This window comes from Macaca fascicularis, chromosome 3, assembly GCF_037993035.2.
Source record: "Macaca fascicularis isolate 582-1 chromosome 3, T2T-MFA8v1.1".
Lineage (NCBI taxonomy): Eukaryota > Metazoa > Chordata > Mammalia > Primates > Cercopithecidae > Macaca > Macaca fascicularis.
Genome location: NC_088377.1, coordinates 7,743,572 through 7,759,499, shown reverse-complemented (window position 1 = coordinate 7,759,499; position 15,928 = coordinate 7,743,572). Strand labels below are relative to the sequence as shown.

At 38.3% G+C, this 15,928-nt stretch overlaps 1 protein-coding gene across 7 annotated transcripts in view; it reads right to left on the bottom strand.

The window, feature by feature from the left end:
* Positions 1–15,928, bottom strand: part of BRWD1 (bromodomain and WD repeat domain containing 1) — a 132,906-nt gene that overhangs the window by 61,865 nt on the left and 55,113 nt on the right. For all 7 annotated transcript variants that reach the window (XR_012431990.1, XR_012431991.1, XR_012431992.1 and 4 more), the window contains 3 exons: positions 12,926–13,109; positions 8,430–8,523; positions 5,730–5,861 (listed from right to left, as the gene is read on the bottom strand). Coding sequence is in view for 4 of the 7 variants with exons in the window: in XM_074034010.1 (XP_073890111.1) it covers positions 5,730–5,861; positions 8,430–8,523; positions 12,926–13,109 (410 nt within the window). In the remaining 3 variants the exon portion in view is untranslated. The remainder of the gene's footprint in view (positions 1–5,729; positions 5,862–8,429; positions 8,524–12,925; positions 13,110–15,928) is intronic.

Sequence of the window (15,928 nt, the reverse complement as noted above, 5' to 3'; positions counted from 1 at the left end):
ATCTAAGACTTTCACAGCTAGAGGGAAGTTAATGCCTGGCTTCAAAGCTTCTAGGACAGGCTCACTCTCGTTAGGACTAATGCAGCTGGTAACTTTTAACTGAAGTCAGTGTTCATTTTTACCTTTTCAAAAATCCTAGGCCCCTTAAGAATTATGTTAAATCCGCTCTGCCCATGTGTAAGAAATGGAACAACAAAGCCTAGGTGGCGGCAAATCTATTTACAGCATCATTTACAGCACGGTTTACTGGATACTGTAAGCCCACTGTTGAGACCTACTGAGCAGGAAAAAAAAAAAAAAAAGACTCCTTTCTAAATATTACTGCTCGTGGATAATATACCTAGCCACCCAAGAGCTCTGATGGGGATGCCAAAGGAGACTAATGTTGTTTTCATGCCTGCTAACACATCCATTCTGCAGCCCAGGGATCAAGGAGTAAATCCAACAATCAAGACTGTAATTTTACCATAGAGAAACCAGCAAACACCACCACCTTAGGAAGTGATCAAAGCATGTATCACACAAATCATGTGCTTTATGATGTGATGCACTGAGAATAGTGTGTTTTCTGTAGTAATACTGACAAAACTGCATGACCCTAATCATCAAAATTACTAGTCATAAATCATCAAAAAATATCAACATTAAAACAAAAATTGAGGAACTTGACTAGATTCAGGTTACTAAACAGACACAACAAAATGTAACACATAATCTAGGATTTTCTTTTGCTACGAAAATTATCAGGACCACTGACTGGTAAAATCTGAGTAAGATCTGCAGATCTGATAATAACATTATATTGTTTGTTGCCTCATTTTTTGTTTCGTTTTTTTGACACAGTGTCTCACTCTATCACCCAGGCTTGAGTACAGTGGTGCAACCAAGGCTCATTGCAGCCTCGACCTCCTAGGCTCAAGTGATTATCCTGCCTCAGACTCCAGAGAAGCTGGGACTACAGGTGGGTCACCAACCCCAGTTAATTATTTTTTTCTCATTTTTTTGTGGAGGAGGGGTTGCCCTATATTGCCCACGCTGGTCTCGAACTCCTGGGCTCAAGCAATCCTCCCACCTTGGTCTCCCCAAGTGCTGAGAATTACAGGCATGAGGCACTGCACCCAGCCTGATTTTGATAATTATATCACTTGTTTTTGAAAATACACAAGGAAATACGTAGATATCAAGAGGCATACGTACAACTCACTCTCAAAAGGATTAAAATATATTCATACAAACAGGAGAGTGCTAACATTCAGGTTAGTAAACACAAAGGAATTTTTTATTATTCTCAGAACTTTTATGTCTGTCCGAGGTCAGGAGATCGAGACCATCCTGGCTAACACGGTGAAACCCCGTCTCTACTAAAAAATACAAAAACACTAGCCGGGCGAGGTGGCGGGCGCCTGTAGTCCCAGCTACTCGGGAGGCTGAGGCAGGAGAATGGCGTGAACCCAGGAGGCGGAGCTTGCAGTGAGCCGAGATCGGGCCACTGCACTCCAGTATGGGCAAGAGTGCCAGACTCCGCCTCAAAAAAATAAATAAATAAATAAATAAATAAATAAATAAATAAATAAAAATTTACACCAGGCAGATAGGAGGCACTCAATAAATGTTTTTTTTTTTAAGTTTAATTTTCCCAAATCCTCAAGTGAACTGATGCTTCGGGACGGCAGGGTTTCTGCTCTGAGATCATGCTGCTAATTTTTTTTTTTTTTTTTTTTTTTTTGAGACAGAGTCTTGCTCTGTCGCCCAGGCTGGAGTGCAGTGGTGTGATCTCAGCTCACTGCAAGCTCCGCCTCCTAGGTTCACGCCATTCTTCTGCCTCAGCCTCCCCAATAGCTGGGACTACAGGCGCCCACCACCATACCCGGCTAATTTTTTGTATTTTTAGTAGAGATGGGGTTTCACCATGTTAGCCAGGATGGTCTCAATCTCCTGACCTCGTAATCCACCCGCCTCGGCCTCCCAAAGTGCTGGGATTATAGGTATGAGCCACCACACCCAGCCTAAATCCAAATTCTTTTACTTTGGCACTTTGCTTAGCTTTTCTATGCTAAGCATGTTAGCTATGATTATGATTAAAACCATGCTGCTAACTTTTTATATAAATGTGGGAAAGTTACTGAACCTCCATACCTGTACCTCAGTTTCCTCATTTTTAAAAGAGATTATAAGAGTGCCTTAATTCCTACTTGTTGGAATGATGAAATTAGATAACGCATAAAACATTTACAATAGTGCCTCCGAGGCATAATAAAATGCATTAATGTTTAGCCCTTTTATAGCACTTTTTACATATTGATTCTAGGATTTTGTATATCCTTGATAATAATTCATGTATTTCCATGTCAATAATGATAACGCCACTACATACCACCCTAGACTATCTAGAATGACCTTACATGTAACAGTTTTCCCAAAGGAAACCATCCCATGTCTATTATGTTAGGCAAATTCAAGGTACTTGAGGCGGAGAGGTTGGAACAGAGCTGCATGGTAAAACAGTTATTTCCAGACTAGGATACTATACCTTCCTCCCAAAGGCAAAGTCTATATATAATCCTTTATTCCAAACCATGATATAACCTGACTATCCAATTGCTTACGTCATACAATGGAAGTTACATATAGAACCTTTGGAAGAAATACATATGCAGAAAAAGAAAAAGGTCAACCAATATAAAAATGACAGATAATAAAATAACTGTTTCCTACTCATATTTATATCCTGAGGTACAGAGCAAGACTCCATCTCAAAAAAAAAAAAAGTAAAAACATTCTCATTACATAATATAATAGTTTAGCCAGGCAGGGTGGCTGGTGCCTGTTAATCCCAGCTACTCCAGAGGCTGAAGGAGGAGGATAGCTTGAGCCCAGGAGTTTGAGGCTACAGTGAGCCATGATTGCACCATGTACTACAGCCTAGGCAACAGAGCAAGATCCTGTCTCAAAAAAATAAAAATAGTTTAAACAGATGGTTTTAATCATAATCATAGCTAACATTATTGTGTAATGGGTACTATTTTAAACACTTGACATTATTGATTAATTCTCACCACACCTGAGGTACATATTGCTGCACCTCTGAGGTACATATCACATAGGCAGGGGCACAGAAAAGCAAAGCAAAGTGCCAAAGTAAAAGAATTTGGATTTAGGCCGGGCGCGGTGGCTCATGCCTGTAATTCCAGCACTTTGGGAGGCCGCGGCAGGTGGATCATGAGGTCAGGAGATTGAGACCATCCTGGCTAACATGGTGAAACCCCATCTCTACTAAAAAAAAATACCAAAAAAAAAAAAAAATTAGCCGGGCGTGGTGGCAGGCACCTGCAGTCCCAGCTATTTGGGAGGCTGAGGCAGGAGAATCGCTTGAACCTGGGAGGCAGAGCTTGCAGTGAGCCGAGATCACACCACTGCACTCCAGCCTTGGCGACAGAGCAAGACTCTGTCTCAAAAAAAAAAAAAAAAAAAAAATTTAGATTTAAACTCAAACCCCATGCTTAACTATTAACCTACTGCATCATAAGACAATTAAATGAACTTTTCAGTCATACATAACACTTTATTCCTTACAACATTACTCAATCAGGAAATTTTAACACTGTAATATTAAATACTCTTTTTTTTTTTTTTTTTTTTTGAGACAAGAGTCTCACTCTGTCATTCAGGCTGGAGTGCAGTGGCGCGATCTTGGCTCACTGCAACATCCGCCTCCCGGGTTCAAGCGATTCTCTTGCCTCAGCCTCCCAAGTAGCTGGGATCACATGCACCTACCACCACATCCGACTAAATTTTGTATTTTTAATAGAGACAGGGTTTCACCAGGTTAGCCAGGCTGGTCTTGAACTCCTGACCTCAGGAGTGATCTGCCCACCTTAGCCTCCCAAAGTGCTGGGATTACAGGCAGGAGCCACCACGCCCAGCCTATTAAATATTCTTTACCAAAAAAAATTGGTTTCTTCCTCAAACAAATCAAAATGAAGACCAACAGCTTACATGATTATTAAAAATCAATCAAAGGCATTAAAGAAAGACTTAGACACAACAGCAAAAGAACAAGCCAGTAAGGAAAAAATAAAATGAATGTCATCGATATTTAAAACTTTCATCCTTCAAAAGACACCACCAAAGAAGTGAAAAGACAACCCACAGAATGGAATAAAATTTCTACAAGTCATATATCTACAAGTCATAAAGGACTGTATCCAGAATACATAAAGAATTCTTACAGCAATAAAAAGACCCCCCCAAAAAAAAGTGAAAAATAAGCAAAAGATCTGAATAAGCATCAAACATGTTCAACATTACTGGTCATTAGGGAAATGCAAACTGAAACCAAGAGATACTACACTTCACGCCATTAAGATAACATAAATAAAATGGAATAATAACAATCATTGGTGAGGATGTAGATAAACTGGAACTGTCATATTTCTGATGGGAATATAAAATGGTAGAGCCAATCTGAATGAGTCTGGCAGGTCCTCAAAAAGTTAAAATTTAAGACTTGCCATATGACTCAGCATACCATCTCCCAGCATGACCCAAAAGAAATGAAAATGCATGTCTAAACAAAAACCTGTCATGAATGTTGATAAGCAGCACTATTCATAACAGCCAAAAAGTGGAAACAATACAAATGTCCATCAACTGATAAATGGATAAACAAAATGTGGTACATCCAATGAGAGAATTGCTAGGCAATAAAAAATAAAAAAAAGAATGAAGTATTGATACATGCTACACAAATGCTCAACCTACTAATCATTAGAGAAAACATTATGCAATGTCAAAGAAGCCAGTCACAAAATCGTATTTTAAGAGCCCATCCGGCCAGGCGTGGTGGCTCACGTCTGTAATCTCAGCACTCTGGGAGGCCAAGGCGAGCAGATCATGAGGTCAAGAGATCCAGACCATCCTAGCCAACATGGTGAAAACCCCTTCTCTACTAAAAATACAAAAATTAGCTGGGCCACCACTCACCTGTAGTCCCAGCTACTCGGGAGGCTGAGGCAGAAGAATCGCTTGAACCCGGGAGGTGGAGGTTGCAGTGAGCCGAGATTATGCCACTGCACTCCAGCCTGGCGAGAGAGCGAGACTTCGTCTCCAAAAAAAAAAAAAAAAAGTCCCATTCATATAAAATGTCCACAACAGGCAAATGCAGAAAAAGAAAATGTATCAGTGATTGTGAGGGGCTGGGGGAGAGGGAGGGACTGGCAAGTGACTGCAAATGGGAATAGAATTTCTTTTAGGGATGATGAAATGTTTTAAAAATTTAACAGGTGTGACGATGGCCCAACTCTGTCAATATACTACAGGTTATATACCCCTTATCCAGAACGCTTGGGAATAGAATTGTTTCAGATTTTGTATTTTTTCAGATTTTGGAAAATTTGCATTTGCACTTACAGGTTGAACATGCAAAATGCAAAAATCCAAAATCTGAAATGCACACTAGAACATCAAGTTTATATAAAGTTTCAGATTTTGGTGCATTTCGAATTTCTGAGTTGGGATGCTCAACATGTAAAACCACTGGATTGCACAAGTGTACGGTGTGTGTGACTATCTTAGCCATTAAAAGTTTTTGTTAACATTCAAAATGTGAAATTTCATATTAATCTCTGCAGAATGCTGTATTTTCATATAAATTTGGGGTATATTCATTCAAAGTAAAGAACTAAGACAAATTCATTTAAGATTATAACATTTTAAAGTTTTCCACTTACATGTCTTACGGAGCTTGAAGACTCATTTCCAGAAGATAACTCGTGCCAGCTACGATTTCTTCTACCATAATTTGGATATTTACGCCTACATGTCCTTTGTCTAGACTGTGATGCCAAAACCACTGAATCTGACTGAAACACAGAAAAACATGCGAATGAAAATCAACACCTAAATAAGGACAATATCAACAAAATGGGAATTCTATCAAGTTTCCAAAAGGATTTAAAGCAAAAAGAAAAAAACGAAAACCTTAAAAAGAAGGTAGTATTTCTGCCGTACAGTTTTAACTCAAGCTTAGTAATTTTACTTTTAAGGTCCTTAGAAAACATGAGAAAATGCACATTAGATGGGCATTTTCCAAACTATGCTATAAGTTAACTGGTTTACCAAGAATAAGGGAAAATAACAATAATCTGAAAGGGTGTCACCTTAAAAGTATACATCTCAGAAATGAAAAATATATATTCATACATTATGATGCAGTAAGAAACTTCTCAAGGAACGTCTCACTATCTATATACATAGGTGTAAAGAAAAAATGCTCAACATTCTAATCATTAGAGAAATGTAAATCAAAACCACAATGAGATACCATCTCACACTAGTCAGAATGGCTATTATTTAAAAGTCAAGGCCAGACGTGGGGGCTCACACCTGTAATCCCAGCACTTTGAGAGGACAAGGCAGGCAAATCGCTTGAGCCCAGAAGTTCGAGACCTACCCAGGCAACGTGGAGAAACCCCTGCCCCTAAAAAACAACAACAAAAACAAAAAACAAAAAATTAGCTGGGCATGGTGGTACACACCTATAGTCCCAGCTACTAGGGAGGCTGAGGTGGGAGGATCACTCAAGCCCAGAAGGTTGAGGCTGCAGTGAGTGAGCCATGATTGCACCACTACACTCCAGCCTGGGCAAGAGTGAGACCCTACCTCCCCGCAAAAAAAGAAAAAAAAAAAAAGAAAAAACCTGGGGGGTGGAGAGCATCAAAAAATAGCAGATGCTGATGAAGTTGCAGAGAAAAGAGAATGATTATACACTGCTAGTGAGACTGTAACTTAATTCAACCACTGTGGAAAGCAGTTTGATGATCTCTCTCAAAGAACTCAGAATTACCATTCAACCAAATAATCCCATTACTGGGTATATACCCAAAGGAATATAACTCATTCTACCATAATGACATATACACATCTATGTTCACTAAAGCACTATTCACAATAGCATAGGACATGGAATCAGCCTAAATGACCTAAATGTTTTAAATATATTTTTATCAAAACAAAATAATCATTCAAAATCAGCCAAATAAAATAACTATACTGGTTTTAGTTTTTTAAAAAGGCATGCCATTCCCCAACCACCAAAGGCAGATGAGACTACCCAATGAGAGCACATATCCCTTAAATTTATGCACAAATAAGTTTTCACATGAGTGGGCATCTGTCTAATGAGCATTGGTCAGTTTTAGAATTTCAACATTATTACTGGTTGATCTTAAAATGAACGGAATTTGTCAGTACTGATTTTGGCAAACATTCCTATTAATGAATTTCATGAGTGATAATAGGTTAACACGTAGGTGGGCCAAACTTTCACTAAGAAAAACTAGAAAATCTGGTAAAACATATTTTTTAACAAATCTGTTTTAGCCGGGCGAGGTGGCGGGCGCCTGTAGTCCCAGCTACTCGGGAGGCTGAGGCCGGAGAATGGCGTGAACCCGGGAGGCGGAGCTTGCAGTGAGCTGATATCCGGCCACTGCACTCCAGCCTGGGCTACAGAGCGAGACTCCGTCTCAAAAAAAAAAAAAAAAAAAAAAAATCTGTTTAAAGGCACCTATGCCTTAAAAGGTTATGAAGAATCACAGAACCAAGATCAAAAAAAGAAGACATATGTGTGTGTGTATATATACATATTTTTTAACCCTAGAATTTCATTCTAGAAGAGGAAGCTGGAAGGTTTAGCAAAAAACACAGACTAACTCATGAGTTAGGTTAATAAATTTGCAATTCATAGCCTCCTATATGTAGGGAAATCCCCCAGGCTTTGGCTGTTAGCCCAAAGGGCTACAGGCTAGATCTGTAGGTAAACTACAGACAGAACAATAATCCCAAGGAACTGAAGCCCATTCTTGTTTGGTTAAGGCAATATAGGCTTGAGAGTGGCCCTAGAAGGCTGCCAGAAGCCAATGTAAATCTTCTCTGGGGACAAAGCCATCCTGTGCTTCGAATATTTTCTAACATTTAACAATCAAAAAAGAAACAAAAACATGATGATAAAAAAGAAAATCAACAGGCAATGGAAAATGGTCCACAGAGAAGCAAGACATTGGAAAAAATGAAATTACCAGACCTCTGTTTTTAAAATAGCTATGGCTGATTTCCAAGTAATTAAAACAATGAGAATTTTAGTAGAAAACTGAGAGCCCTAAAAAAAAAGAACCAAACGAAAATTCAGAATCAATTTAGTAACTAAGAACTCAATACCATTGTTAGGCACTAGGCATTTTTTCTCAAGTTTTCAAACTGCTCCTTTCCAACAGCTGTATAACCTTAAGTCTACTATTTTAAATCCCAAACAGAAAACCTTAAGCAAGAAACACTCCACTTCAGATGAAAGTTACTGAGTTTTATAAATCAAAAAGAAAACTCTAAATTTCAATTTAATTTCTAATTTGCTAAGGAAATAGAATTTAGGTTACCTTATGTGAGAGCTGAAGTGTCTTTCTTTTTCTTCCTATTATATAAAGATTTCTTTCCTCTTCACCTTTCTCTAATCGGAAGTCTTCCAGCTTCCTACAAATTTAAATACCCAGTTATATTAACTACTGAACTGATGGATAACTAAAGGATATAAAGAACAAAAACCAGTTTGATTCTATAAATCATAAGTTTATATACTTTAAAAATACACAAAATCTCTAAAGTTAAAACAAAACTTGTTAAAAATTTATATTAATATAAATAAAATCTCAGAGGCCGTTAGAAGGACCTATTTTTCATATTTGAGTCAAAAATACTCATTAATTTGTTTTCTGACTGGTCCTATTAGGACCAATTCAAACAGTATCTCCCATAATAGCTTTTCAAAACATCTTCATGATTTTCCAAGATTGCAATTCCTTTCTCTAAAGAAAAAATAAGCAGAGTCTGCCTTCTCCACATTTATTCAAGCTATGCTTGATAATTTATAGAAAACAAGAATTACAATGTTACCGGTTTTTCTAATCACCTGTATTTCACTCACATGATACAACAAAAAGATTATGTTATTGTGACCAATTTCAAAGCAAAGGACCTGCCACCAAGAAGAAGGTACTAAAAATCATTTTTCTTCTCTGGAAAAGACTGATTGTCCCTTTTCTCCAACTGGAACATTATTAAAAGCACGTGGCTTTTATGTTTTTGTTTACTTTAACAACTCAAAGGAAAAAGGTTTAATACTGAAATCTTGGCCATGCTCCAAGATATAACTAGACACTCGACAGAGTGTAAGAGTGAATGCTGTAGGACAAAAATTGATTTTTAAGAAAATTGCATTTTTCTCTAAGTACGCCTGACAGCCCACACTCACACAGCCCACAGCACGCACTAAAGCCCACAGACTGGCCTAAAAGAATCTTTATATGGCCAAACACAGTGGCCCACGCCTGTAATCCTGGCACTTTGGGAGGCCGAGGCACGTGGATCACCTGAGGTCAGGAGTTCACGACCAGCCTGGCCAACATGGTGAAACCCCGTCTCTACCAAAAATACAAAAAATTAGCTGGGCATGCCAGCTACTCTGGAGGCTGAGGCAGGAGAATCGCTTGAACCCGGGAGATGGAGGTTGCAGTGAGCCAGGATTGCGCCATTACACTCCAGCCCAGGCAACAAAAGCAGAACTCCATCTCAAAAAAAAAAACAAAAACAAAAACAAAAACAAAAACCTACGTGCCTGAATCCCAGGCACAAAAAGAATTACTTTTACTGGTAAGCAACATTATATGCTCATAGCTCTGCACAGCTGTCCTTTACCTTTATGCTTTTATATCTATTACCTAAATTTTTCACAACAGACACAAACTTTTATAGTCAGAAATCAAATTTTTAAATACTCTTGATCCTTATCAAATGATATCCTAACATACAGTTATGCAAAATTCACCCTTGTTTCCACTATTGGAACTGTTGCCATGGGCAATGATCACCACATCTCAATCAAGTATCGCCTTTATAAAATCTCACGTGAGCTTTATTTTAGAAGAAAATGCTAGAAAAAGCTATGTTCTTTTTTATGAAAATTATATTATGGCAGAGAGCTAGCTGCCATTCTCCTTTTCTTCCTTAGAAACACAATCCCAATTTTTATCCAGGCTCTTTGCTGCTTTAAATAGACACTGTGTTACCTACTGTCCTCCTTAGCTTAGTATGGTCGAGTGACAACATTCTGGTCAATGAGTTATAAGCAGAAATGCCACATGGGTACTTAAAGCAAGTTTCCTTGACTAGAAACGTCCTTTCTGACATATAAACATCTTTCTTCTTTTTTCTAAATCTCAACCTACATCACAAATACAGATAGGTAACGGCTACAGCTTCAGCAGCTATCTTGGACTATGCGGTGACCTTAAGACTAGAAGCCAACGCTGCATGCAGTGGTTCATGCCTGTAATCCCAGAACTTTGGGAGGCCAAGGCAGGTGTATCACCTTAAGTCAGGAGTTTGAGACCAGCCTGGCCAACGCGGTGAAACCCCCTCTCTACTGAAAATACAAAATTAGCCGGGTGTGGTGACCCATGACTGTAGTCCCAGCTACTCTGGAGGCTGAGGCAAGAGAATCGCTTGCGCCCAGGAGGCAGAGGTTGCAGTGAGCCGAGATCATGCCACTGCACTCCGGCCTGGGTGACAAAAGTGAAACTCTGTCTCAAAAAAAAAAAAGACAAGAAGCCAAGCTCCATGATGGAGATAAGAAATACAGGAGTCTCAGTTTCTGATTAACTGTGGAACCACTATTCCAGCCTTAGATTATTTCTAGTCTTCCTTCAGATAAGAAAATAAATGCTTGTGTGTTTAAGAAACTAATTTTTCAAGTCTTTCTCTCGACACCTGTTTGCTTCCCTTGGTTTTGATAAAAAGCATCCCAAAATGACAGTTTTGGTCCTGATGACCATAAGACTTAGATGCCAATTTAAAACTTTATTATAGCATACTATATACACATTGATTTTCTGTATTTCTCATCACAGTTCCACATTTTGCTTTTCACTGTTTTCTAGTCCTTCCCAAATTCACAGAACAATATATAAGTACTATCTAATACCACTCCAGCATTCACTGAAACTCTTCTGGTTAAACATATAAAAACACAAAGATAAATTTATAAAATTATCTTCAAGCTATTAAGTTATTATGAGACACAAATATGAGAAAATACTGAAACATTTTAGATATCACTGAAAAAAGTATTTGCTGCTTCCATTTCAATAACTCAAATCAGTACATTACAACTCAGCACCAAACTACTGTCCATATTATAATTACAAAATATCATTTCTACACTTGATCTTAGCCAAAAGGCCTAGAAGCAATATAAAATATCATTTCTTAGGCTGGGCGTGGTGGCTCACACCTGTAATCCCAGCACTTTGGGAGGCCAAGGCAGGCAGATCACCTGAGGTTGGGAGTGCGAGACCAGCCTGACCAACATGGAGAAACCCCATCTCTACTAAAAATACAAAATTAGCCAGGCATGGTGGCGCATGCCTGTAGTCCCAGCTACTTGGGAGGCTGAGGCAGGAGAATCACTTGAACCCAGAGGCAGAGGTTGTGGTGAACCGAGATCGTGCCATTGCACTCCAGCCTGGACAACGAAAGCAACTCTGTCTCAAAGAAAATAGGGCTGCTTAAAAGACTAATTTCAGATATAGGTCAAAAAATTTACAAGATGAACTATAATACCTTCCCCTGTCTCATAGTAAGGATGCTATGGAAAACTACTAGTCATTTTCAAAGGATAGGGAGCCTTGAAAAGAGGCTCCTCATAGCTAGAAAACAGATGATTTAAACATCAATAAAGAATACCAGAAGTAAGTTAAACCCCAGCTATTTGATTTATACATTAAAACACACACACACATACAAACTGGTCGTTGCTGAATAATGAAAAGGAATAAATCTTTATTTTAAAGCGAAATAAGCATCTACTCTGCCTTTCCTATACAAACTTTGCTACTGGATAATTAAGTATACTTGGGTAGATTTCTTTTTTAGAAGTGTCCTAGATAATAAATGAAGAAGTTTTCATAGAGTTAAAAATCATGATTTTATAACAGCTAATAAATTAATGATCTACACATTAAGCATTGACAGCTGCTAACATCACAAAAAGAGGCTATTTATGTGTGCCTTCTAATAGAATTATCATTTATGAAGCAGTCTTGCAAAAAACTGAAAACATTTATGACACCTGAAACAACTGGAACACAGCCTGGATATTTGGTTATACTGAGAAACCAAGGTATGGTTTTTATAAAGTATGGTAACGGCATTATTTTATACATTTTTAAATTTCTTACCTTTTAGAAATACACACTAATATGCTTACGGACAAAAATAATATTACATCTAGGATTTCTTTCAAAATAATACTGAAAGGACAAAAGTGGGTTTGTGTGTGTGTATGGATAAAAAAGGACAAAGCCGGGCGCGGCGGCTCACACCTATAATCCCAGCACTTTGGGAGACTGAGGCAGGCGGATCGCCTGAGGTCAGGAGTTCAAGACCAGCCTGGTCAACATAGTGAAACACTGTCTCTACTAAAAATATAAAACATTAACTGGGCGTGGTGGTGGGAGCCTGTAATCCCAGCTACTCGGGAGGCTGAGGCAGGGAATCACATGATCCCCGGAAGCGGAAGTTGCAGTGAGCCAAGATCACGCCACTGCACTCCAGCCTGGGCAACAAGAGCGAAACTCCGTCTCAAAAAAAAAAAAAAAAAGAAACGAAACGAGACTGGCTCTGAAAACCTTTAACATAGTAAAAACATTAGAGAATAATTTTGACATTTTCCTACCACAATTTAATAGTAAGATTCCCACTCATTACTAAAATATTTATACAATTATTTACACAATTAATGGAATACAGAATGTGTAAATAACCATATGAATATATTTTCACAGACAGAAACATTATAAATAGATATCCTAAAACAAACCTAAATATGCCTAGTGGTACCTCTGGTACAACCACTCTTCGTTTCCAAGCCTGCAGGTCACGTTCTGTAGCAATCTGACTGCGTGGAGCATTTTGATGCATCTGACGAACACCTTCAACTTGTCCACTACGACGCAGACCAATATTTGGAGGGGACTGAATGTCTAAGCTCAGTCTTCTGAAACCTAGGAAAAAATGATCAGGAAGTGATTCCAATACACTTTTAAACTAATATACATTTAGCATGTAACAAGCACACGTTCACCTAAGATGCCCACCAAAAATAAAGAACTAAGAGAAGTATCTACTGAAAACACTTTGTGAGAAAAATCTTTTTTAAATTAATTTTCTGTACAGACAAGGTCTCGCTATGTTGCCCGGGCTAGTCTCAAACTCCTGGCCTCAAGCAATCCTCCCACCATGGCTTCCCAAAGTGCTGGGATTATAGGCATGAGTCACCGCACTCAGCCTGACAAAATCTTAACATGACTAAGATCAAAATGTAGAATACTGAACAAACATTAACTATTAAACCTAAATTTCAATTTTTACTAGACTTTCAGAAATTATAAAATGTACATTTTACATTATATATGCATTCCTAAAAACTGTGCCGTCTTCAAAATTGCACACTAAAAAAATGTCTTTTTGAACTGAAGACAGGTATCTGAAATCAAGGTGGTCTTACAACAGTAATCATGATACTCATGATTCTCAAGAGATAATCTGAGCCACCAAGGCAAGTAGCTGTCAAGATGGTTATTAAAAAGTCAAACAAATAAAATGTTATGGGTTAATGCCAGCCGTGCTTAAACTAGAGCTGGGCAAGTGGGTGATGAGGCAATGAAGACAACAGTGAAGCTCTGAGCCTGAGGGGCTGCTGTTAAGGTGGGTATAGGAGGCTGAGCAACCTCCCATGAGCTGGAAGCCACAGAGACCAGCCTCTGAGGAGGAAGTCCCAGACAAAGTGCTTATTTTCTTACAATACAAGGTGAAGGGGCTCCTGCTACTAACACAACAGAAAACCCGAGGGTTATATTAATTCTTGTGGGAAGCTATAGAGCTGTACTCCAGCCATGCCAGCTCTTCTTGCCTAGGGAAAAATCCACAAGTGAATGCAACTTCTGCACTCTTCTATGTACCACACTGTATTTACCAATCACACATGTACCAATGTGCATCAGAGAACACACTATGCTTCACCAACTTCAAATGGCATTAAATGCCCCACTAGTAAACCAAGCATTTATATTAAAATACTATACATTGAAGAAACATTTTTGAATTGAGAAATATAAATTCCAAATTTAACTGCCCAAGTCATAGCATTATTCTCCAACAATTTGAAAACATGCATAAAGCTATTTATCACATCACTTATAACAGCAAAGTATAAGAAACAACCTAAATGCCCATAAAGAGATTACAAAGATTAGTTACTCCACACAGAGGAGGAGTACGAACCTGTAATAAAAAAAAAAGGATGAAGAATTCTGAATTCTGTGAACTGATATGGATTTCTAGAATATATTGTTCAGGCAATACAGTAGGTGCAGAAGAATGCGTTTATGTATCTTGTGCCTCTTGCCATGACAGACTGAGGACATAGTATCAACTATTCAGTATTCCTGTCTAAATGTTTAACCTGAATCCAATTATGAGGAAATAATCAGACAAATCCAAATTGAGAGCAATCTTGTGAAAACAACGGGCCCGAATCTTTCCAAAGTACCAGTGCTCTGAGGAAACTTTTCAGGATTAAAAGACATAGGTTGGGCGCGGTGGCTCAAGCCTGTAATCCCAGCACTTTGGAGGCCGAGACGGGCGGATCACGAGGTCAGGAGATCGAGACCATCCTGGCTAACACGGTGAAACCCCGTCTCTACTAAAAAATACAAAAAACTAGCCAGGCGAGGTGGCGGGCGCCTGTAGTCCCAGCTACTCGGGAGGCCGAGGCAGGAGAATGGCGTAAACCCGGGAGGTGGAACTTGCAAGTGAGCTGAGATCCGGCCACTGCACTCCAGGCTGGGCAACACAGAGAGACTCTGTCTCAAAAAAATAAAATAAAATAAAATAAAATACATAATCCTAAAATGTAATGAGCAGGGCTTCATTAAATTCTAAATTTTTCTAAAAACAGGCATGAGGAAGGACAAGTTATTGAGACAACTGGGAAGTGGAAGTAAGGACTCAAAATTAGATAGCAGTGCTATATCAACAATTATATTCAGCTTATTGAATGTGATCGCTGTATTATGGTTATGTAAGAGAGTACCTCTAGTTCTTGGATGATACAAGATGAAGCATTAAGGTATAAAGTGTCACAAGTCTTACTCTCAAATGCTTCAGAAAAACATAGAGGAATGTGTGTGTGCACACATACACACAAAAAAAGCTAAGGCAAGTATACTAATATAAGGAATCTAGGTAAAAAATATATGGGTGTTCATAGTATCCTTCTTCCAACCTTTCTTTCCAAAATAAAAAAATAAAGTCTTATGCTGTAAGTCTAAGAGAAAAAAGTACTATTTTAAATGAATAACGAAACTTTTAAATCACATTGGACTAGAAACAAAGTAAATAGCGGAAATTAGAGGAGACTGGCGATTGTTCTGTATTTACTTCTACACTGCACTATTAAGGACTCAACACTGAAAACGCATTAAGTTTTCAAACTTTCTGATTCAATAAGAAAAATCATACTCTACCCAACACAGTTTTTCAAAAGTTACCAATGTTAAAGCAAAGAAAAGCTAGAACTATGTTTTTATTTTAAAAAGCAATTTGTTATTCGCTCCTATTTAATACAATTTTGCAAATACTGTATATTTACAGCACAAAAGGCTTCAGCAGTACTTGAAACTCAAATACCCATTTGTTACTACATCACCTTACACCTCATAAAGCCACCTTCAGACTACTAATTAAGTTGTAAAAATACAATATTTACCCAAGTTTCTCACATTGCAGGTACCTGACAAAGACTTCATTTACTCTTTAATTT